Raw genomic sequence first — 23,432 nt, 5'->3', positions numbered from 1 at the left:
AGCACCAAGCATGGTTTATGTGAGCAGCTAGAAAGTTTCGTATATTCTTATAATGCAGCGACGGATTCAAGCACCCACAAAAAAAATGGTCCTGGCTTTTATTCACTACTGAGTGGGTCCTCTCACTAGGCAAGGGTAACAGAGTTTTCCCAAGACGCAGCTTTTGTAAGACACTGCTCACTCACTGGCACACAAAAATAGTGTTGGCCAAGCTTTGTACCCCCAGGGTTTCTGAGGTCCATTTCCAATGATACTCGGTTAACATTGCTTTCTGGGAAATGTAGTTCAGAAGAATCTGGGCTGCTAGGGAGCCATTACTAAGCAAATTGTTATTTTACATGTTGATAGAAAATTAATTAAATACTAATTAAACAAACCACAGCTAGCAACAAATGTCAATGACAATTCTATTTACTGATCTTATTTTCACGGCAAAGCATTGCTCTACCTGGCAAATGTGTCCAGATTGGGAAATGTTCTTCAAATAGATATCAACATATGCACATTAAATGACAGACAAAACAACTGAACATAACTCAGATGTTCGCACTACAAACAATACACATGGGCTCTGCCTAACATCTGGATAACTATTTCTTTGACTAAATAAAATGTAACATCAATTCCAATGAGCACACAAAACCAGATGAACTTACTACATAATTCCCAGGAGACGCAGATGAGTAGGGTATCTAAAAGCAAATAAAAATGAAAGTTACTCTTTTATCGTTCAGACGGAACATCCATTGATTGTTGGGTTTTTTGGTTGTTTTTGTTTTCCACAAATTATTTTCTCATTTGTTAAGATTACTGCACTAGGCACATCAAAGAAACAATATTCTGTTAAACATCTCACGATGTACAGTAAAAAAACAAAAAAAACAAAACACCAAACAACTAGGCATGTGACTTTACCCTCCCAGTGGGCATGAGTGAACTGAAATGACCGTCAAACTAGCCCGGTCATTTACTAGCGCGCAGAGTTGATTTGAAAAAGAACTCACGTTTAGGGTAAAAATTACAAATTGTAAAACAACAAAACAAAGTGAAGGATCTTTTTCAAATGAGCTATTTTGAATTACGTAACACACTAGATGCTAAAAAAAAAAAAAACAAAAAAAAAAAACAACAAAACATCTGTTAAATAAATATACTATGAACGTTACAGTTAGGTAACCTTAAAGGTATAACCGTATGAATGCAAAATTTAAACAAGTAGGTCCTGATTGATACTAATACTTTTTTTTAATGTTTACAAAGTTGAATCAATATATTCACCGGTTTAGATCACAATTACAGGGAGTGCAGAATTATTAGGCAAGTTGTATTTTTGAGGATTAATTTTATTATTGAACAACAACCATGTTCTCAATGAACCCAAAAAACGCATTAATATCAAAGCTGAATATTTTTGGAAGTAGTTTTTAGTTTGTTTTTAGTTATAGCTATTTTAGGGGGATATCTGTGTGTGCAGGTGACTATTACTGTGCATAATTATTAGGCAACTTAACAAAAAACAAATATATACCCATTTCAATTATTTATTTTTACCAGTGAAACCAATATAACATCTCAACATTCACAAATATACATTTCTGACATTCAAAAACATAACAAAAACAAATCCGTGACCAATATAGCCACCTTTCTTTGCAAGGACACTCAAAAGCCTGCCATCCATGGATTCTGTCAGTGTTTTGATCTGTTCACCATCAACATTGCGTGCAGCAGCAACCACAGCCTCCCAGACACTGTTCAGAGAGGTGTACTGTTTTCCCTCCTTGTAAATCTCACATTTGATGATGGACCACAGGTTCTCAATGGGGTTCAGATCAGGTGAACAAGGAGGCCATGTCATTAGATTTTCTTCTTTTATACCCTTTCTTGCCAGCCACGTTGTGGAGTACTTGGACGCGTGTGATGGAGCCTTATCCTGCATGAAAATCATGTTTTTCTTGAAGGATGCAGACTTCTTCCTGTACCACTGCTTGAAGAAGGTGTCTTCCAGAAACTGGCAGTAGGACTGGGAGTTGAGCTTGACTCCATCCTCAACCAGAAAAGGCCCCACAAGCTCATCTTTGATGATACCAGCCCAAACCAGTACCAGTACCAGATACCACTACTCCACCTCCACCTTGCTGGCGTCTGAGTCGGACTGGAGCTCTCTGCCCTTTACCAATCCATCCATCTGGCCCATCAAGACTCACTCTCATTTCATCAGTCCATAAAACCTTAGAAAAATCAGTCTTGAGATATTTCTTGGCCCAGTCTTGACGTTTCAGCTTGTGTGTCTTGTTCAGTGGTGGTCGTCTTTCAGCCTTTCTTACCTTGGCCATGTCTCTGAGTATTGCACACCTTGTGCTTTTGGGCACTCCAGTTATGTTGCAGCTCTGAAATATGGCCAAACTGAGGGCAAGTGGCATCTTGGCAGCTGCTTGCTTGACTTTTCTCAGTTCATGGGCAGTTATTTTGCGCCTTGGTTTCTCCACACGCTTCTTGCGACCCTTTTGACTATTTTGAATGAAACGCTTGATTGTTCGATGATCACGCTTCAGAAGCTTTGCAATTTTAAGAGTGCTGCATCCCTCTGCAAGATATCTCACTATTTTTGACTTTTCTGAGCCTGTCAAGTCCTTCTTTTGACCCATTTTGCCAAAGGAAAGGAAGTTGCCTAATAATTATGCACACCTGATATAGGGCGTTGATGTCATTAGACCACACCCCTTCTCATTACAGAGATGCACATCACCTAATATGCTTAATTGGTAGTAGGCTTTCGAGCCTATACAGCTTGGAGTAAGACAACATGCATAAAGAGGATGATGTGGTCAAAATACTAATTTGCCTAATAATTCTGCACTCCCTGTAATAGCTTAAAAAATATATTTATTTGTAGCGTTGCTTAAATTGTGCTGTAAATAGTTTTAATTGAACTTTTATTTGTTCATTTATAAAATTCTCTGGTCTATTAAAATGTGCCATTCAATATAAATGAAATATTGCAATACATCACTTTTGAAGTAAAATGTATCCCAAAAGGAAAGAACATCTTCAACTCAATAAACCTCACAGGCAATCACAAATCCAAAAATGATCGGAAATAGCTCCCCAGCCATTGCTGAACTACAACTCTTAGGAGTCTTAGCTACTCAAGTGAGAGCTAGTTTTGTACGGCCATGATTTATACAAATTAGAAAGTCATCCAAAGAGAGCAATCTTAGATTTCTAATGGCAAATGTAAAATTATGGTAATAAAGGTATAAATACTAACTGAATTTGCATTGCCTGGATTAGGCCATGGTCTACCCCCTCCGGGACCCCTGAAAATCAAACAAATAAGCATTACAACTCACAATCATCAATCATTTAGTGCTAGCGGCTGTGTAAACATTTAGTACAATCTGCACATTCCTTTTTATAGTTTTACCGTGTATAAAAATACATCTTTGATTTACTTTTGCTTTAGCATTGTTAACACTTATTACATCAGAGGATGAAACAAACACCAATGTGAATAGTAAAAAAAAACTACATTAAAGCTTGGAGGCCGACACCTAACTGATATCAGTTTAATGTATTAAATGTCCTCTGCACTTGCATTTGGTGCCTTAAAAACAAACTATGTCTACTGCTCATAACTGTTCAGGTTTTTGTTTGTTGTTTTTTTTTTTCCAGGATGAAATACAAGATTTTTAGCTCATATGGGCTTCTTTTAGGAGAAAGCCATATTTCCTCCTCTGCCCATAAAAATGTTTTTAAAGAGATACCAGTCACATTGTGGAGGATATCCGTTTACTCAGCAGTTACACTAACATGATCTGAACTGCTGTTCGGGATGAACTAAACGTAATGTAAACCTCTCCCATAAAGGGATTTATAGAACTGGTAGATCTGCAGAAGTGGGAGGAACTTTAAAGGGATCATATTTGATATAATGCATTAACAATGAGGATAGTCACCTGCCACCTGGAGTGTGTCTTTTAGAAAAACCAAAACCTAAAAAGCTCAAGATTGGCAAGTAGATGAATCTGCCATTAAATGTAACATCATATAACATTAACATTTCTGACTTCTGCCAAAGGCTGTATTTACTCCTGTTCAGTTTCTCAGGATGATCTTGTGGGTTTGAATGCCTGCACTGAGATTTGCAGTGCCAGCTAAAAGAGGTAATGAGGCTCAAGGAGACGACATTGAAACATATGCCAGTCTCGATCCTGGCTGTTTCTTTTTTTTTTTTTTAAATCAGGAAGTAATTGATAGCAGTAAAACTGATCTTGTTGCTTACATGTTCATTCCTGGCATCCCAGGACCACCTAGTGCATTGAGTGGCGGTCTCATTCCTCCTCCATAACTCTGCAATGATAACCAAGGGTCAGACTACCACAAAAAAAATAAAATAAAATAAAATAAAAAACAAAAACAAACAAAACAAAACAAAAACAAACAAAAACAAAACCAAAGAGGAAAGGGAAAAGAAATGACAGTTGGTTAATGACAATCACGGGAACAACTAGCTGGTTAATGCCTGTATACACATATAGACAATTCAAAGCTCTCATTCCACTCAACGTGGAACTACACAGTATAACTGCTGGACCTCAACTATAGGTCACGAGTTAGGCAAGACCAACAAAGAAAATATAATTTTTTTTCAGTGGCATCTTCAAAAACACCACAAAAGTATGTTTCAGTGTTTAACATTTTCAGAATTAAATGTTTCTATTAAGGCAGTGAGTGATGGCACTAGAAACAAGCCTACTGTCAAATCACCGTCTGTACGGCTGAGCATGACGAGAAATGAAGTCAGTCCATAAAACGTGTAATGTCAAAGGTTAGACCTCACACTCTCCTACAATAATGCATTCAGTCTTTTAGAATGTATTACAATTTTAATTATTAAACCGTGCGGCCTCATACAAGCTTTTAGATCTGTCATGAAATTACAACATCACATTTGACTTAAATTGATTCTGTATATGAACTCAACTTACGCTGCCCATACAATGTGGCAAAGAGCACTTTCGTTGGCACAAATCTACATTATGACGCACTGCTTTTATTTACCTTGTCTTGGCCTGCATCACGGGAAAAGCAATGCATACAACACTATTGTAATTAACAAAGTTACATACATGGGGCTGTAGCCTTATAGCAGACAGTACTACCTGCATCTATACAAGATGATGTAAAAAATATTCTATGTGTCATGTGCATTATGCTAAAACATATACGGGAAAGTGTGAGTATTGATGAAAATAATGTATTGCCGTGCAGAGGAAATACATGGAAAGGACTGAGGCACCTGAAGCAACCTCAGTAGTGAAAGAAAGAAAATAGAAATTAGCTCCCCCAAAAACAACACAGCAACAATGTATTCTTCATACTAGAAGGGCAAAAAGCTTGCTTTGTATTGGTTGTGGAACTATCTCCCACGACACTTTGCAGGCCTGTCACTTGGGATTGACCGATATTGATTTTTTTATACCGATCTTTTTCTCCACTCCCTGCATTTAACCTGTGGCCACGGAGGGAAACATTACACTTCCTGGTAGTCCAGTGCCTTTGTTCAGGCTGCAAAGAGGTTTCACATTGTGGAGGGGGTGGCTGGCACCCACCACACACCATCTTCTGTTTACGGCAGGTCCTCTCTACAAACCCTCGTGAGCCAGATATGCCGCACGGAGCGTTGCCGTGGTAACCCACAGGAACACTGACAGCCGGGGCTTGTGAGATTGATAGAGGGGAGCTAAAGATAGTGTGCACAAGGCCTCCACCACAAACGGCAATATTGGTATCATTATAGGCTTATACCCAATATTTGCCATAAAGTTGAATATTGACAGATAAGATCAGCCCGACCGATAATAGGTCGATTGTGACAAAGAATTATGGAGTGCCAAACTAGCAGACTTAATTCACTTTTTGGCCATCACCCCTCCAGGGAAATACAATCTTATAAGAGTTTGGAATCAAACTAGGCAAGGATACAGCTTGACAAACTTCACCCAGATGAAAAATTCTATAAAGGGTAAATCACATGTAAACGTGAGCATCCTATAAACAAACATCTTTACGGCAAAACACAACAAAGGCACGTTATAACTAGATTTGGTGTTGGTAAACTATGATTTTATATGTGGGCTGCATAGTATCATTTGGAATTTTACCGATAAAGTGTGTTATGCCAAATTTATTGTCTATTACGACTGGTCAAGAGGCTTTACTTTAGGGCCTATCATAACGATGAGCCACCAGATTCTTAGCCTCTATGGTGTGAGTATGAGTATTAAAGAATTTTAGGCATGCGACGCAAAGACATCACCAATTTAGTGGTTAGTAATACACATTAATCTGTACATATAGAAAAACCTACCTGTGGACCTAAAGGAACCATTCCCCGCGGGCCGCTCATTCTCTGCATTGGCCCTCCCATATTTGGATGCCCTGAAATGAGCAATACATTGGTTTATTACTGTCACTTACATATTGTGAATTAAGGGAACACTAATAAAATAGATGTGTTTCTTAATGAATTTAGATTTAAGGGCCCCACATTTTTTATAAAAAAAAAAAAAAAAAGTAAAAAAAATAAAAAATACAAATATATGAAGCACCATTAAACTTGCCTTTATTCCAGAGATGGAACAGACTCCTCACTAACTGAACCTGCCTCTAGTGAAACTGTTGATAATAACGACTTGTCAATTTAGATGCTCCTCCTAGAAAAGCGTTGAAGGCACAAAACACGTGCTGCAATCACTGCGGTCTGCTGATCCAATGCTTCTCTATCAGAGGAAGTGAATCTAATGTTTCTCAAAGAGAAGTGCTGGACACACACAGGTTCAGAGTTCAGCATACGTTGCATGCAGACGCTGGACATCAAAATGATTCAATAAATTAATCAATTGCAGTCCACAACTCTCAGTCTGCCCGACAGTCACTGGCAGATGTGGAAACTGCAAAATGTAAACCGTGCTGGTTCTCAGAAATAAAACAGTTTTCATTTGTAAGGCTGCAGGGGCAGCACCTATGCCCCCAAATTATTTCATTAAGATACGCTGCTTTTAGTCTTAATAAAGGGACAGCATATATACCAAAATCACTTTATCTTCCTCTTATTTTTACCTTTCTGTCAAAGGGAGAAAAGTGCTGCCTATAAATTATATTAATTTAAAACTAAGTAATAATGTTACAAAATGCATATTGCAGTACTTCGAATCATCACCTTGGATTTGTGATTATCAGCAACCTAGTGCCCCTTTATGGAAACATACTGACATATACCAAAAGGATGCACAATAGCACAGAGCTGGATGTGGACAGCAAACAGACATAAGAATTTTGACAAAAAACTTTAAAGGTGATTTTATTACATAGTACTACTGGCCTTTCTGCATGCACCTGGAGGTTACCAGAACTTTCAGGAATAAAACCCTGGCTACGTCACTGCTTGTAGAAGATTATTATTAATTCCCACTGCTTCCTTTTACCATGACGCCAGTAAAGTGCTACCTGCATCATAGCAGAATAAAAGGAATTGGCAATATTCCTCTTTTAGCAGTTACCAAAACAGGTTTTACATGCTTTGTGAGCTGGCAAATTACCACGCATGAGATATAGGACATCTACTTCACATGTAAAAGTTCCCACAACCTGACAGAAGAGAACTGAGGTTGCAGATTGCCAGCAGGCAGTTCGAAGGAATTGTACTTTTCAATGTTCATTTGACTGTGCTATCCCTTCCTCTGTGATTTCAGTAGTCTATTATGCACTGCTCACCTATTTACATTATATATTCCTATTTTAATGTACACAACAGAATGCTGGCTCTCTCAGCCCCCCCCCCCCCACCCCCTCTCTGACAGGGGCTGTTAACAGCAATCAATCAACAGAGAACTTAGGTGAAAAGCCTTTTCTCACTCCTTATGCTGTGAGAGATACCATTTCACACATAATTGAAGGGAACCCAGTTATGATCAGTTTGCTTTGCTAAAAATAAGCGTTGTTAGAAAAGGTGGATTTTTTCGGTACTAGGGTTGCCACCTGGCCGGTATTTTTGGTTGCCTTGCCAGTGCAGTAATACCGGCAATACAAATGCCGGTATTTTTCTCAGTATAAACTGAGATGAGATGCAATACCGGTGCCAGCCAGTAGGTGGGGCTATGTGTGTGGAGAGAGACAGGGATAGGAAGTTACAGAATCTAACTTCCTGCCTCTCTCTGCACACTGATCCGCGGGGGAACAGCTCTGCAGTTCAGGTAAGTGTGTGATCAGGGGAGACAAATGGAAGGGCAGTATGTAACAGGTAACACAGGGGGCACACAGTGACATAGGGACACAGGGGGATCAGAGACACATAGACATAGGGACACTGGGGGATCCTGGGAGACATAGAGACAATGGAACACTGGGGGATCCTGGAAGAGAGAGACATGGGGACACTGAGAGACACAGAGAATCTAGAGGACACTGTGGGAGACATGGGGACACTGGGCGAATCTGGGAGACATAGAGACATGGGGAAATTAGGGTGCACAGACATAGGGACACTGGGGGATCCTAGGAGACAAAGAGACACGGGGGGGACACAGACACATGGGCACACTGAAACACTGAGACATATGGAAACTGGGGACATGGGGACACTAGGATACATAGTCTCCCCATGTCTCCCAGTGTCCCTATGTATCCCAGTGTTCTCTAGTGTCTTAGTGTCCCCATGTCTCCCAGTGTCTGTGTCCCTGAGACACTAGGACACTGAAACACTAGGGGACTTAAAGACACTGTGCTGGGAGACAGTGGGAGCAATCACTCTTACAGCAGAATTAAACTTAGTAGTTTTTTGTGATTTTAAATAATTTTCTATTATGTCACTCCTCGTAATTTACATATTGTGATGTCATGCATGCATTATTAATTATGCAAATTAGCACGTCCGTTATTATTCCCGCAAAAAGGATGGCAACCCTATTCAGTACCCTTCACGTTGCAGACATGTTCTCAGCACGGAACATTTGTATACGGATTTCAAAACATGCAATTTCATTCACCTTTTAGGAGCTTTGCTAGCATAACATCTGATCCTATAGAACAAGTAAAAGTAATTAAATGGCACCTTAATGAAAGTCTCTCTAACATGCTTTAAAATTTGAACACTTCTAGATTTGTGTGGCAGAACTCACCTTGTTGTCGTGATGGGTCCATGCCACTGGGAAGTAATGTCTGGCTTCCAGGAACACCGCCAAGTCCCTTAACAAGGTAAACATGTTTGTTATATTGACAAGACAGAGGGGGTTCCCACAAATATTACTGGGGGATATAGACTGTACTTACCTGGTTGGGTATTCTTAAATGGGGCCTTGCACCACCTGGATACCGCGGTGACATGAAAGGCTAGAACGACAAGAGAATAAAAGCATGATTATTTTAAATCAATTTGTATTGATGATTTCATTAAAGGGACACTGTAGGCACCAGACCACTTCATCTCATTGACGTTTGGGTGCACTGTCCCTGTATCATTAGCCCTGTATCAGAAAGCCAGCATTGTTTACACTGCACTGTTAAGACTACCTATACCTTCAGTTTTGTATTCCTAACACAATAGTGTTCCTTTAACATTTAATGATAGGATATAAATTGCAGTTTTATATATACAGTACAGCAGATCTCTTTTATTATTGTCATGGCAAGGCTACCTTATCTGTTATCCTAGGGCATGTAATGATTCCAGGTACAAGGGTGTGCCGTAAAGACAATTAGAATTTTGAATGCATATTTATACATACTTATAAGCAATTATCTAACAATGCAAAGAATTACCAATAACTTTATATCGCTAACAACTGCAAAAATCCAGATCCAACACTTCAGTTTATTAGCAACAAAATCTTTTATATATATATATATATATATTTTTTTATATATAGCTTTTATATTGTTTTATATTACTAGTTCTCTGCTTTAATAGGGTAGCTAATAACAGCTTGATAGAGATACTAAATGCAGACAAAAAAAGGTTTGGATTTTATAAACCATCTGAACTGGACTTTTAAAAATGAACCCATAATCAAAATGAACAATTTCTGATTCAGAAATGGCCTAGAGATTATATGACCACGTCGGCGCCACATGCAGGATCGTGTTAACGCAGGAGCACGGTGACCTAACGGTGCCATAGCAACCCACGGCAAAGCTCTCACGGATCGCGAGAACAGAGGACCCTGCTGCTGCTGGATGGGAAACAAGGATGCAGAGTTCTGGGCCCCCTTTGCTGCCCATCTAATGCTGTGCCACCGGACCACCAGTCGAGGAGGATGGGACAGGCAGGTAAGTGGCAGCACTTATTCCACACAACATACACACTGCATCTGCACACACTGTACACACTTCATACACTATACACACACTGCACACTTCATACACTGTACACACACTGCATACATTATACACATACTGCATCCACTACGCAAACACACTGCATCCACTACGCAAACACACACTTATACATGTGTATCTGTATGTCTGTGTATCTGTATGTGTATCTGTTTGTGTGTCTGTGTTTGTTTCGGTGTTCAGTGCCAAACACATTTAAAAAAATTGCAGTTGTTTTTTACATTTCAAAGTTGGGGGGGATGGAGGAGGGTGCCAAATAAAGGATCTGCCCCGGGTGCCAAATACTCCAGGTACGCCCCTGCTTGAACCTGTCCCTTACAGGCGCCGCAATAATATTAAAGCCGGTTCTCTTCTGCTCCTGGCGCTTCAGCACAGGGAGCTGATGTCAGGCTGTACTCTCACTAGAGTACAGCATTGAGGTTGGTAGCTCTGCCCAGTGTCAAAAGGAGGAAAAATACTGAGACAAAGTAGTCCCTACTTTGATTGAAATTCCAATGCAGTCAATACGAGTATTAGAGCATTAAGATTTTAGATTTTACTCCTTTTTCTTTTAATCTGAAAGTCTAATGCGGAGTGTTTTTAGTAATAATTATCAGCTTCCTCATTTTTATCCCTCCTCTTGCTTCTGGGATTACTAACATATTTCCGCATCCAAAGCAAGTCCCACATTCTATGTTTAGTACAATTCTATATTATGCTCAATGCCATTAACTGCAGGTAGGGATGGAAAAAATTTCACACTCCTGAGAGATTATTAGGCAGGAACCTAGAGAGAGAAGGATATATCCCAGAGAAATAAAAGAAGAATAGATGTAGTATATTTGTCCATTTTGCAAATATACATTCTAGAATATTTCAAACATAGCAAAGAGAAATACAAGTCAATAAATTGATCAGAATGCAGGTTATTTACACAATGCATCCACAAGATGGCACTGTGCTCACATTTTGAATTTCTTTTTTTTTTTTTTTTTTTTTTTTAGAGTGCACAAAATACATAGCCCACTTTTTACCTCGCAGACTATACAAAACATGTTATTTTCCACTCTCAAAATAAAAGCTTTAGATATTGCATCAGTGTGGTAATTTGTGTACCAATTAAAACGGAACAACTTAAATGAATGCTGTAGATTGCTAGTATAAAAGCATGACAATTTGGAACGGGTTTCAAAAAACACAAACTAAAGAGTGCCATTTGAGATTTTGTTCTACCAAAAATAATAAAGCCTATCCAGTAGGTCGAATACAGTTATCTCGTGGTACACTGGCCACTAAATCTCACATGGTCTCTAACAGCCAGAAGACTGCCTAGGCATCGTGAGATGTAATTAATAGTATGTGAATTGGCAATGGTGTCCTACATGAAGTCAACAAGACCAAATATGAGGAGAATCTAATACATAGTAGCAACGGATGGGGTCTCTTATCAGAAAGCTTTGGAAATCTCCTTTGTAACTTTATCTCACAGCCAATAAGTCTTCTCTGTGTAGAAGGAAGTGGCCGAAACATCAGGGTTTTGAGGTTTGTGTCTGTATCCCTCTAGTAGTGCTTAGCAGTGGCTACTTTATATATACATGCGAAAACACAATATAAAAAACATGACAAGAGAAGATATTACAGATAATCTATAAATATGTACGTTTTGTGCTTTTTGTGTATTAAACCTATAAATGAAGATTCTCTATGTAAACACATGTTGGTGTACAATGTTCTCTGTTGTTTAGTAAAGTTACAAAGTGTGCACTTTATGCTTGATTTGTCATACACGAGAATGATGAGACATACAGATAAAGGAACCAGGGCGGATTTGCACTATTATCAGAGAATGTTTACATCTATAATAGGTACTATATACATAAATAAGAATAATGTATAAAATGAGACAGTGTTGGTGAAAGTTAGTGAAGTATGTGTGTAATTAAACACAGAGAAATAGAATAGAAATTCAACAGAATCCATTAGAAATTCTTTAACCCCTTAAGGACCAAACTTCTGGAATAAAAGGGAATCATGACATGTCAGACATGTCATGTGTCCTTAAGGGGTTAATACGTTATTCTTGTTTTATGTAAAGGGAACCTGTAGTTCTGAATGTACTATTTAAAAAAATAAATAATAATAATGATAAGTTTACTTGCGTCATTTCCAGGAGCCCGCTCTGTCTCTGTCAGCAAGCCTGCTGACGTTTTCCGTGTTCTCGTTTAATCCAATGCTTCTCATAAAGAAGTACTGGGAACAAGATACACATGCGTGGCAAAACGCTGCGCTCGTCCAATCAAATGCTCACTGTGGGCTCTCTGTGAGCAGCATTTGATTGAAGAACAAAGTCTGACTCTGTTCTCACAAGGGAAGCACCTGTAATGGTTGTAAAGAATGCCACACTTAAACCTGCAATGAAAACATTGTGGTTCCTACAAAACAACAAATGTTTTAAATTGCAGGGTGAAAATGACAGGGCAGTGCACCTAGACCACTTCATTGAGATGACATAATCTGGGACAGATGTCAAAGGCTTTGTGACAGTTTACAAGATTTTTGCCATTCTGACCTTTTTAACAACGATGTAGTGACTTGGAACACCCTAACAAACGTAACCATTTCCACAACTCACATATATTCTATACATACTGTATCCAATTTGTGCCTCTTTCACTTTACCTTCTTTTTTTCTCTCCTACACTTATGCCAACTTCTCAGGATATCACATTTTTCTTAGATAATAAAAATAGGAGCAGCTACTCATCATCCAATTTAGAAAAAGTCAGACTGAAATGTATAATTTAGAAACCATTCCAAATCCTTAAAAATGGGAAACTCTAAGCACCGAAACAACTTTAGCTTAATGGAGTGGCTTTGGTGCGTGGATAGTGTCCATTCAGTCTCTCTGCTTAGTTCTCTGCCATTTAGGAAATAAATCACTTTGTTTATGTAACTTCAGCCACAACTTCCTGGCTGTGACTTACACAGGCCTCCTAAATACTTCCTGAAAAGAGAGATCCAATTTTTAAATTTACTTTATTGTAGTGTCTGTTTCACTTTTAATTTCTTGTCTCCGGGTCTGGTAAAGCCAGCAACAGCCTCCCATGTGTGATTAAAGTTCAATTTACACAGCAGGAGATGCTAACTTCTAAAGTAAACACATTGTGCTGTAAGATCTGATTGAAATGAAAGAAATTTGGAGGCTGTGTGAGTCACAGCCAGAGAAGGTGAGGCTGCGTAAACAGAAACAAAATGGCAGAGAATTGAGCAATGAGATGGAAGGGACTGATCTATGCACTAAAACGTTTTCATTACGTTAACGTTCTTTTGAGGCTTAGAGTGTCCCTTTAAAAAAAAAAAAGAGAGAAATAACCAAATTTCACAAAATGACTCAAAGTCACCTGCCCAAGACTTTGAATTAGCAGTACTCGTCCTGTAGATGGTATGGCACTAGGGGACAGAGGCGTGCGTTCTGAAGTGGATGATAGCCATGAAACCAGTTTATGGGGAGATGACAGGGATGTCCAGGAACAACATAAACTCAAAGTGAGAACCTGGGTTCCAGACAAAGGTCAGCACATGGCTGGAATGAGGCACTGGCCATTTATACATGGATATTTTTGTATTGTATTTGGGAGCTATTAATATCTTGCTGGAGGGTGTTTTTTATATGCAAGAAAACAAGACTTTATTTCTTGGTACCAACGCACTCGTTGGATTCAAAGGAGGCAATTAAATGAACGAGAAAAAAAAAAAAGTTTATTAAGGCTTCACTATAGTTAGATAAGATTTTTTTAAATGATTTTATATTTTTGGATATACTTTTAAGATGATCTAGTATTATGAAAAATAATGTAATTTCTCAATAGTTATGATATTTTTGCATGCATATATATATATATATTTTAAGACTTTTAAAAAAATATTTTAAACAATTATCCAAAAAAATATATAATCATTTGAAAAGCCTATCCAACAATATTAAATCAAGACCTAAGGCAGAGACACAATGTAGACATACAAACTGGAGCAGTCATTACATACAACCAAAAGGCATAACATAATATTTTAAAGAGACTTTAACAGAACCACTACAGCTTGGTTCTGGTGTCTACAGTCTGTCCCTGCAGGCTCCGCAATGTAAGGAAAAAAAAAAAAAGGCAGGGTTTACATTGCTGCCTAATAACACATCTTGTGCCGGTCACTTGAGGGACGTCTTGCAACATTTGTAGGACCGACGTTCAACGTCGCCACGCTCTGCATGGGAGACTCTGAAAGCTTGATTCAATGTATTTCTATGAGGAGATGCTTGATTGGCGCAGTGCGGTGTATCGCCACAAATGCACAATAACCGCCCAATGGGGAAGCAGTGGAATGGATGAGGTCATCAAGACTGATAATCTCAGCCACTGAGGCATGGCAGACCACAGAGATAGAGAGCAGTACTGCAAGGGTAAAAAGGTAAGGAAAAGTACCTTTTCACTTCACGGAGGGGGGGACCTAAACAGTTATCAGGTCACTTAATAATAAATATGCACAACTTCGAATAGTAGACAAGCATAACAGATCTGCATAGAACATTTTGACTTTTACTACTGCTGTAAGTGAACACAATGTTTTCATCATTTCTTCGGTGTCTCAATAAACTTCACAGATTCAGTATTGACTGAACCACAATGTTAAATTATAATAATAAACTATTTGATAAACTAGGTTCAAACAAACTCAAACCCATCAAGTTAATGAAAGCCCTTATACAAATATGCACTATATGAAGATATATATATTACATATTGGGCATCAACACGGATCAGTTCAGTCACCGATAACATTTAATGTTTTTGTTTCTGTGCACAACAAACAGCCGTCCCAGAGTTCCAGTGCAGACCAAGTCCTGCTTTAGGCTGCTTGTACAATGCGCTTGTAGAAGTTCAGACTAATGTTTGTGTCTCTGTTTAGTCTGTACATACCTGGAAGAAGCCTGGAGGGACAGGACCCACTGGCATTCCATCCCCTGGAGGAATGTTTCCTAGAACAGGACTGGGGGCAGCTGCAGCGCTCTGCAAAGAAAGAAAAAAATCTAAAAAATAAGTTGTCATCAGGACATGTTTGTAACAAAACAAGAAACAACCAGCGGAAGAGAAAAATCTGATTTTTATCAAGGCATAGAGCTTCACAGTAAACATCCACAAATTCAAATAAAAAAGCAACTTGTAATTAAATAAATGTCAGTAACTAAATAAAACGAAAAATCCATGTGAATTCTAGCTAGACACCAATTTTTCAGTGTAAAAGTTAACATTAATAACATTAATTTTAATGTTCTCAATAGGTCGGACTTTTGCTAACGTGAATTGTGACTATGATGTAGATGGTATAATGCTGCAAGATTTCAAAAAGGAGTAGGTAAAGGGATCCTATAATGCCAGGAAAATAAACCTGTTTTCCTGGCACTATAGGCTATTGGAGTGCCCCCAGGGCCGGTGCAAGGATTTTTGGGTACATAGGCGAAGATGTATTTTTCCGCTCCGCCCCCCCCCCATTCAAAAATAACATCTTCACCTATGTGCCTCTTAACCAGCCCCTCTCCCCGTCCATTATTGGTCCCCTCCCTTCCCTGTCCCTTTGTGTTCTTCTGACAGTCACACACACTCAATGACAAACACAGAGACTCACTGATCTGACACACACACTGATTGACACTCATTGACAGACACACTGATAGTCACATACAGACTCAATGACAAAGATACTCTCACTGATTTGACAGACACTCACAAACACACACTGACAGACACACACATACACTGACACACTCATACACTCACATGCAACACTCATACACTCACTCACATACACACATACACTCAGTCACTCACAGACACACATACACTCACTCACATACACTCACTCACAGACACACATACACTCAGTCACTCACAGACACACATACACTCACTCACATACACTCACAGACACACACACACACTCACAGACACACACTCAGACACACACACACACGCTCAGACACACAGACACTCACTCACAGACACACACAAACACTCACACACACTCACTCACTCACACAGACACTCACTCACAGACACACACAAACACTCACACACACTCACTCACTCACACAGACAGACACTCACAGACACACACACACACTCACAGACACACACACACACTCACAGACACACACACTCTCACACAGACACACACACACACTCACAGACACACAGACACACTCACACAGACACACTCACACAGACACACTCACACAGACACAGACACACACTCACACAGACACAGACACACACTCACACAGACACAGACACACACACTCACACAGACACAGACACACACACTCACACAGACACACACTCACACAGACACACACACTCACAGACACACACACACTCACAGACACACACACACTCACAGACACACACACACTCACAGACACACACACACTCACAGACACACACACACTCACAGACACACACACTCACAGACACACACACTCACAGACACACACACTCACAGACACTCACACACAGACACTCACACACTCTCACACAGACACTCACACACTCTCACACAGACACTCACACACTCTCACACAGACACTCACACATCACATACATTCACAAATGATTTCAATAAATAAATAATATCCACCCAGCCTCCCTACCTGGAGAGCTGGTGTGGATCATTCCCTGGGGTCCAGTGGGGCTGCTGGGCGGCAGTGCTGCGATCAGGCGCGGCGAGGGAGCTCTAACCTCTCTGCTCTGCTCCCTCGCGGGCTGTCTGCTGATGCCGCGGGAGCCGGAATATGACGTCATATTCCGGCTCCCGCGGCATCACTAGACAGCGCGCGAGGGAGCAGAGCAGAGAGGTTAGAGCTCCCTCACCGCGCCTGATCGCAGCACTGCCGCACTGGGGGCGGAGATGGTGGCCGGCAGGAGGGAGAGTTTTCCCTCCTGCCGATTACTGAAATCTTGCGCCCCGGAGCCGGTGTGCCCTAAGGCGGCCGCCTGTGCCGCCTTATGGACGCGCCGGCCCTGAGTGCCCCCTTCAGCCACCTAACAATCCAGCGCCGGGCTCCCTCGGCACTGGTGACCTCTCCTCCCCCGCCGACGTCAGCTCCCGAGTGGAGCCGAATGCGCAGCCAAGGGCATGCGCGCATTCAAACCTGCCCACAGGAAAGCATTACTCAATGCTTTCCTATGGGCATCATATTTGACACTGGACGTCCAGTGTCAACTAAGTGCAATTTACTCAGTGTCAATCGCGGAAGCGCCTCTAGTGGCTGTCAGGGAGGCAGCCACTAGAGGTTGGATTAAACCTGCAGTGTAAACGTAGCCGTTTCTCTGAAACTGCTATGTTTTCAACTGCAGGGTTAAAACTGGGGGGCAATGGGCACCCAGTCCACTTCATTTAGCTGAAGTGGTCTGGGTGCCTATAGTGGTCCTTTAAAATGACAGACTTTATAAATATTACCACTGCTAAATGTTACTTCGAAGGTCCCAACAGGAAGGTGGCAAAATGCAGATGACAAATTTTGGTGCAACTGATGACAGTTCAATCAAGCACTGACTATGGGCAAAATAGATTTTACGAAACTCACAGCTATGTCAGTAGTAGTGCATTTAGATCTCCAAGTCAGTCAAGTATGAATATAGTACGCAAATACAAGAATACCTCTTATAGTACACACCCAGTAAGTCACATCTCAGAATAATAGACAAGTGTAAATAACTCTTACAAGTTTATGTTAAATATGAGCATCATTGCAGATGAACTATGAAAGGCTGCATTGATTAAAGGAATACTCCACATCCTGCAGTAGAGGATATAGTTCCAGTAGTGTCCTTGTGCCGCTTCAGAGTTAGTAGTGAAACCAAATGGTAGAAACAACTTACCCTCTGTTTCACTGTGCTATAGACAGTTTTTTGAAACCTTGGGGTTCACACTGTGGTGGTCAGGAGCATTACTAGAGGACCTAAAGACCAGGAGCTACAACCCGAAACCATACCCAAGTCCAACTATGAACATCTTCTATATTACATATACATTAACTATTTAAATGACTAGAGAATATTATATATACCTATATTTATAACCTTCACACCTGCTGTATTAACCCCACACAATGCTGTATTAACAACGCATTATCCCAAACTTGCAGAATTAAACCTGCACCCACAGCATTTAAGTGTCATTGTTTGGGGCCTTTACATAGTTTGCAAAGACCACAGGTGGTGAATGCGCTGATGGGCGTCCAAGGCCGCAGGCAAAGGAGACTTTTACTTTCATTAACCGGTCCACATGGCCTCCGCCATTGGTCTTCCAGCTCATGGTGCTTCGCAAGTAGTCAAAGAGAGTGCAACACTGTGGTCAATGGAGGATCCTGCTAGGTAGATATTATTTTGTCAAGTGTAGGAAAATACTAAGACAAAGTAATCCTTCCTTTGTCTTAGTAAATAATTTGACTGCGTTGAAATTTCACTGATCACGTTTAAAGTTTTGACAAATCCGACATGCAGCCATTTAGTAATTTCACACATGCCGTTTAAAGGTTAAATAAAGCAAAATTGGACAGTGATAAATGAAAGAGGAAAAATGTTCCACACAACAAACATATTTTAATGAAATTACTGGCACACTCTAAACATTAATGGGAAAAAGAGTGCCAATGCGGCAGAGCAGGCGACATTAAATTCGTTGGCACAATTTACAATTGTTTTGTATCCTACACCTGTAATTCAATGGCTTCTTCCTTCTATTTCATAGCATAGGCAATTTAATTTAACCAATATTTTATAAATAAAGCAAATTGATGTTACATCAAAAAGTCATTATACTAATGAGGTTTTCAATATACGGGTAGCACTGCTATGTTTTCGCTGATGTCCTCCCATTGTCTAGCAGGCATTTTATAAAATAGAACTCATTACATGTACTGAGAAAAACAATTCGGCCATTGAAAATTTAATATACTTAAACCACAGTAATAAAGCAAACAGATCATTTGTTTTAAATGTACTTATTCAGAAGCCTTATAAAAACACAGGGAAATATTTTTAACCTACTATCAGAGACACTCAAAAGATTCTTGCCAACTCCTTGAATTTCTTCGACATTTTCTTACTATCCTCTTCTAATAATATAGATTTATTGTAATTATTATTTTTCCCCATGAATAATACATTGAGATTTTACTAGGTCAGCCAGTTATTTTCTTCCTTAACACTTTAGTGACTGTACAATTGCATAATTTGCGCACAGTGTGTACTGTTGTTCTATCATACATCTAAAACTATTTTACTTCCCGTCTCGATTAGCTCTGTCTCCTGTTAGATTGTAAGCTCTCAAGGCCAGGGCCACCAGTCCTTCTGTGTAAGTATCCAGTTTGGTGTATGTTATCTTTCTCATATGTCAAATTTTCTAAAACTCTTATATCAAGAACATGACCGTGAATCATTTTATGCCGATTGTTGTTATGTTTATATTACAGTTCACACATTATTATATATAACCCTTATATTTTAACAGCGTTATAAAATTTGCTGGCAAAAAAGTAAAACTTCAATATTTTATATTATATATACACCCTATATGCCCAAAAATAAGGTAGAGGTCTACCCACTGGAAGCTGGATCCTGGTCTTGAGTCCAGGGTGGGTGGAGGACGGCGAGATCCCCAACCAAGCTGCAGCGGTTTGTGGGGTTTACGGTGGTTATGGTGTTCAAGTACAGTGCTTATGGTGCTTGCAAGTATTAGGAAGTAGCGATTGACAGAGGTACCCGGTTAGGGTGCCAGGCAGTCCGTCACAGCAATGTATTAACTATCCACTTACTTCAGGTGGAAGGGGTTTTCAGCCACACTTTTTTCGTGTGTGTGTGTGTATATATACACAATATATATATATCATACACACACACAAATTAATTTTAAAAGGTTTACATCATACTATTTTTTTTTTTATTTCAAGCCGGACTGCAGATCTTTTATGTCTAAATTGGAATCAAGCGGTCTTTTATGTCTAAATTGGAATCATGCCAATTTCGTGGGCATATTGCCAGGGTGGCTGCCTGCTTTAAGCATTCGTTTTCTGTAAAATCAGTATTTCTCCTTTTAATTATATTTAAAGACATCAATGAAACATAGCAACACGTGAATGACATTTAGAATCCAGGAACAGATTAGAATGTCACTAGCAATGGAGGTGATGTAACATGGCTGGCTTCTCATTAACTGACTTAATACATTGGTCACTAGTATTTAAACACTTTCTTAGAATGATCGCACCAGTCATGAAGCTGTGAGAGCACAAGACTTCTGGAGTCAGGCTGTAATGCAATAGGAACCTGTCAATTACCAAAGTGCCATCTCCAGGCTACGTGCGTAGGGATTCACAGAGATTGTAGAGCAAAGCTGGCTTTGCACAAAGTGTCTTAAGTCCAGGATTTTTGCAGTGAGCTCGATATAATCAGTCTTTAATAATCTGCATTATATATGTGGCCTTCTGTAAGGAAAGGATAGGGGAGGGAGCAGCTGACAGCTATTCATTAAATCATGCAACAAGGAATTGATGCAAAATCCTTTTAAGTTTTTATGTAAAACTACACAGCAGATGCGGACCATCGGCTACGTGAAAACAGAACTCAGAACTTATTTATTTCATGGAGTGAGGAATAGAGTATTCGTATATCTGAAGCTGGTACTATTGTTTTATCATTTCCAGTCAACTCCTATGGCTTGCCCCTTGTTACAATACATGTAGATGTGGCTTTAAAGTGAAATACAATTTAAGGTCAGAGTAGCCGAAGCCGAGGAGGAATGAGGGATATGCGATAACTCCCGGATCTGAAAGCGTTCACTGACCACAAGTTTTTAGTTTACCTAGTTTTGTATTTTCGTTATTTTCGTATTTTCGTTAAGTGCTTTACACACAGCATATCTCTGCTTTCGCCATATCTGCAATCTGAAATGCAAGTTTAAATGGATATGCATGTTTTACGGATTCTGCAGGGAAGGTGTTCATTACAAAGTGAACAACGTTATGCATTCAAAGGACACACAAATACGCTTCATTTCAAATGGCAATCTGATTAACCGTTGTTAACACTAAAAAAACCCATTTCAAAGCAAAAAGACATACAGTGATGGAAAAAAGTATTTGATCCCCTGCTGATTTTGAACATTTGCCCACTGACAAAGAAATTATCAGTCTATAATTTTAATGGTAAGTGTATTTTAGCAGTGAGAGACAGAATAATTTTTTTTTTTTTTTTTTTAAATCCAGAAAAACACGTCAAAAAAGTTATAAATTGATTTGCATGTCAATGAGTGAATTAAGTATTTGATCCCCTATCAATCAGCAAAGTTCTGGCTCCCAGGTGTCTTTTATACAGGTAACGAGCGGAAATTAGGAGCACTCTCTTAAAGGGAGTACTCGTAATCTCAGCTCGTTACCTGTATAAAAGACACCTGTCCACAGAAGCAATCAATCATATTCTAAACTCTCCACCATGGCCAAGACCAAAGAGTTGTCCAAGGATGTCAGGGACAAGACTGTATACCTACACAAGGTTGGAATGGGCTACAAGACCATCGCCAAGCAGCTTGATGAGAAGGTGACACAGTTGGTGCGATTATTCGAAAATGGAATAAACACAAAATAACTGTCAGTCTCCCTCGGTCTGGTGCTCCATGCAAGATCTCACCTCGTGGAGTTTCAATGATCATGAAAATGGTGAGGAATCAGCCCAGATCTACAAGGAAGGATCTTGTTAATGATCTCAAGGCAGCGGGGACCATAGTCACCAAGAAAACAATTGGCAACACACTAGCATGGTCCCCCTGCTCAAGAAAGCACATGTACAGGTCCTTCTGAAGTTTGCCAATGATCATCTGAATGATCCAGTGGAGAACTGGGTGAAAGTGTTGTGGTCAGATGAGACCAAAATCAAGCTTTTTGGCATCAACTCGCCGTGTTTGGAGAAGGAGGAATGCTGCCTATGACCCCAAGAACACCATCCCCACCGTCAAACATGGAGGTGGAAACATTATGCTTTGGGGGTGTTTTTCTGCTAAGGGGAGAGAACAACTGTATCGCATTTAAGGGACGATGGACTGTCAAATCTTGAGTGAGAACCTCCTTTCCTCAGCCAGGGCATTGAAAATGGGTCGTGAATGGGTATTCCAGCATGACAATGACCCAAAACACACAGCCAAGGCAACAAAGGAGTGGTTCAAGAAGAAGAACGTTAAGGTCCTGGAGTTGTCTAGCCAGTCTCCAGACCTTAATCCCATAGAAAATCTGTGGAGGGAGCTGAGGGTTCGAGTTGCCAAATGTCAGCCTTTAAAACCTTAATGGCTTGGAGAGGATCTGCAAAGAGGAGTGGGACAAAATCCCTCCTGTGATGTGTGCAAACCTGGTGTCAACTACAAAAAACGTCTGACCTCTGTGATTGCAAACAAGGCTTTTGCCACCAAGTACTAAGTTGAAGTGGTCAAATACTTATTTCACTCATTGATATGCAAATCCATTTATAACATGACATGCATTTTTCTGGATTTTTTTTCCTTCTTATTCTGTCTCTCACTGTTAAAATACACCTACCATTAAAATAAGAGACGAATCATTTCTTTGTCAGTGTGCAAACGTTCAAAATCAGCAGGGGATAAAATACTTTTTACCCTCACTGTAAAATGGGCCTGATAGTATACTCTGAATACTCACACACTATGTATATAAACTAACTGACAAGTACACAGTGTCTATTCACTAAACAAACAAGTAAAATGTCAGCGCAAAATAACACGGCTGAGGATTTCTCCAGTTCTGATATTCCAACCGTGTCAAATTTCCTACAAACCCTGTTTAGTGAATACATGTTTAAAGCTGTCTGCATAGAAGTCTAACAATTGTATTTGGACATGCTAGCTGTCCCATAAAGCTAAATAAAACACAATGATGTACATTCTTCCTGTACTAGAGAAAGCACTGCCACATATAGCAGCAAGTCAATCTTCTTCAGGTCAAA

The 23,432-nt window shown here is 39.8% G+C and overlaps 1 protein-coding gene and 1 long non-coding RNA gene across 3 annotated transcripts in view; both read right to left on the bottom strand.

Moving 5' to 3' along the window:
- SSBP2 (single stranded DNA binding protein 2) overlaps positions 1–23,432 on the bottom strand; it is a 148,089-nt gene that overhangs the window by 10,057 nt on the left and 114,600 nt on the right. Inside the window, exons 5-12 of one of the 2 annotated variants that reach the window (XM_063453712.1) lie at positions 15,345–15,434; positions 9,334–9,393; positions 9,183–9,249; positions 9,051–9,083; positions 6,374–6,444; positions 4,286–4,353; positions 3,272–3,320; positions 657–692 (exon numbers count right to left, since the gene is read on the bottom strand). In XM_063453712.1, the coding sequence (XP_063309782.1) occupies positions 657–692; positions 3,272–3,320; positions 4,286–4,353; positions 6,374–6,444; positions 9,051–9,083; positions 9,183–9,249; positions 9,334–9,393; positions 15,345–15,434 (474 nt within the window). The remainder of the gene's footprint in view (positions 1–656; positions 693–3,271; positions 3,321–4,285; positions 4,354–6,373; positions 6,445–9,050; positions 9,084–9,182; positions 9,250–9,333; positions 9,394–15,344; positions 15,435–23,432) is intronic. The other variant, XM_063453713.1, reaches the window with a different exon arrangement.
- LOC134612412 (uncharacterized) lies at positions 12,262–13,729 on the bottom strand. The gene is made up of 2 exons (XR_010090929.1): positions 12,448–13,729; positions 12,262–12,371 (listed from the first exon to the last, which is right to left on the bottom strand). It is a non-coding gene; the product is annotated as an uncharacterized LOC134612412 (long non-coding RNA).

This window comes from Pelobates fuscus, chromosome 5 (genome assembly GCF_036172605.1).
Source record: "Pelobates fuscus isolate aPelFus1 chromosome 5, aPelFus1.pri, whole genome shotgun sequence".
Classification (NCBI taxonomy): Eukaryota; Metazoa; Chordata; class Amphibia; order Anura; family Pelobatidae; genus Pelobates; species Pelobates fuscus.
This window is presented reverse-complemented; position numbering and strand designations above follow the sequence as displayed.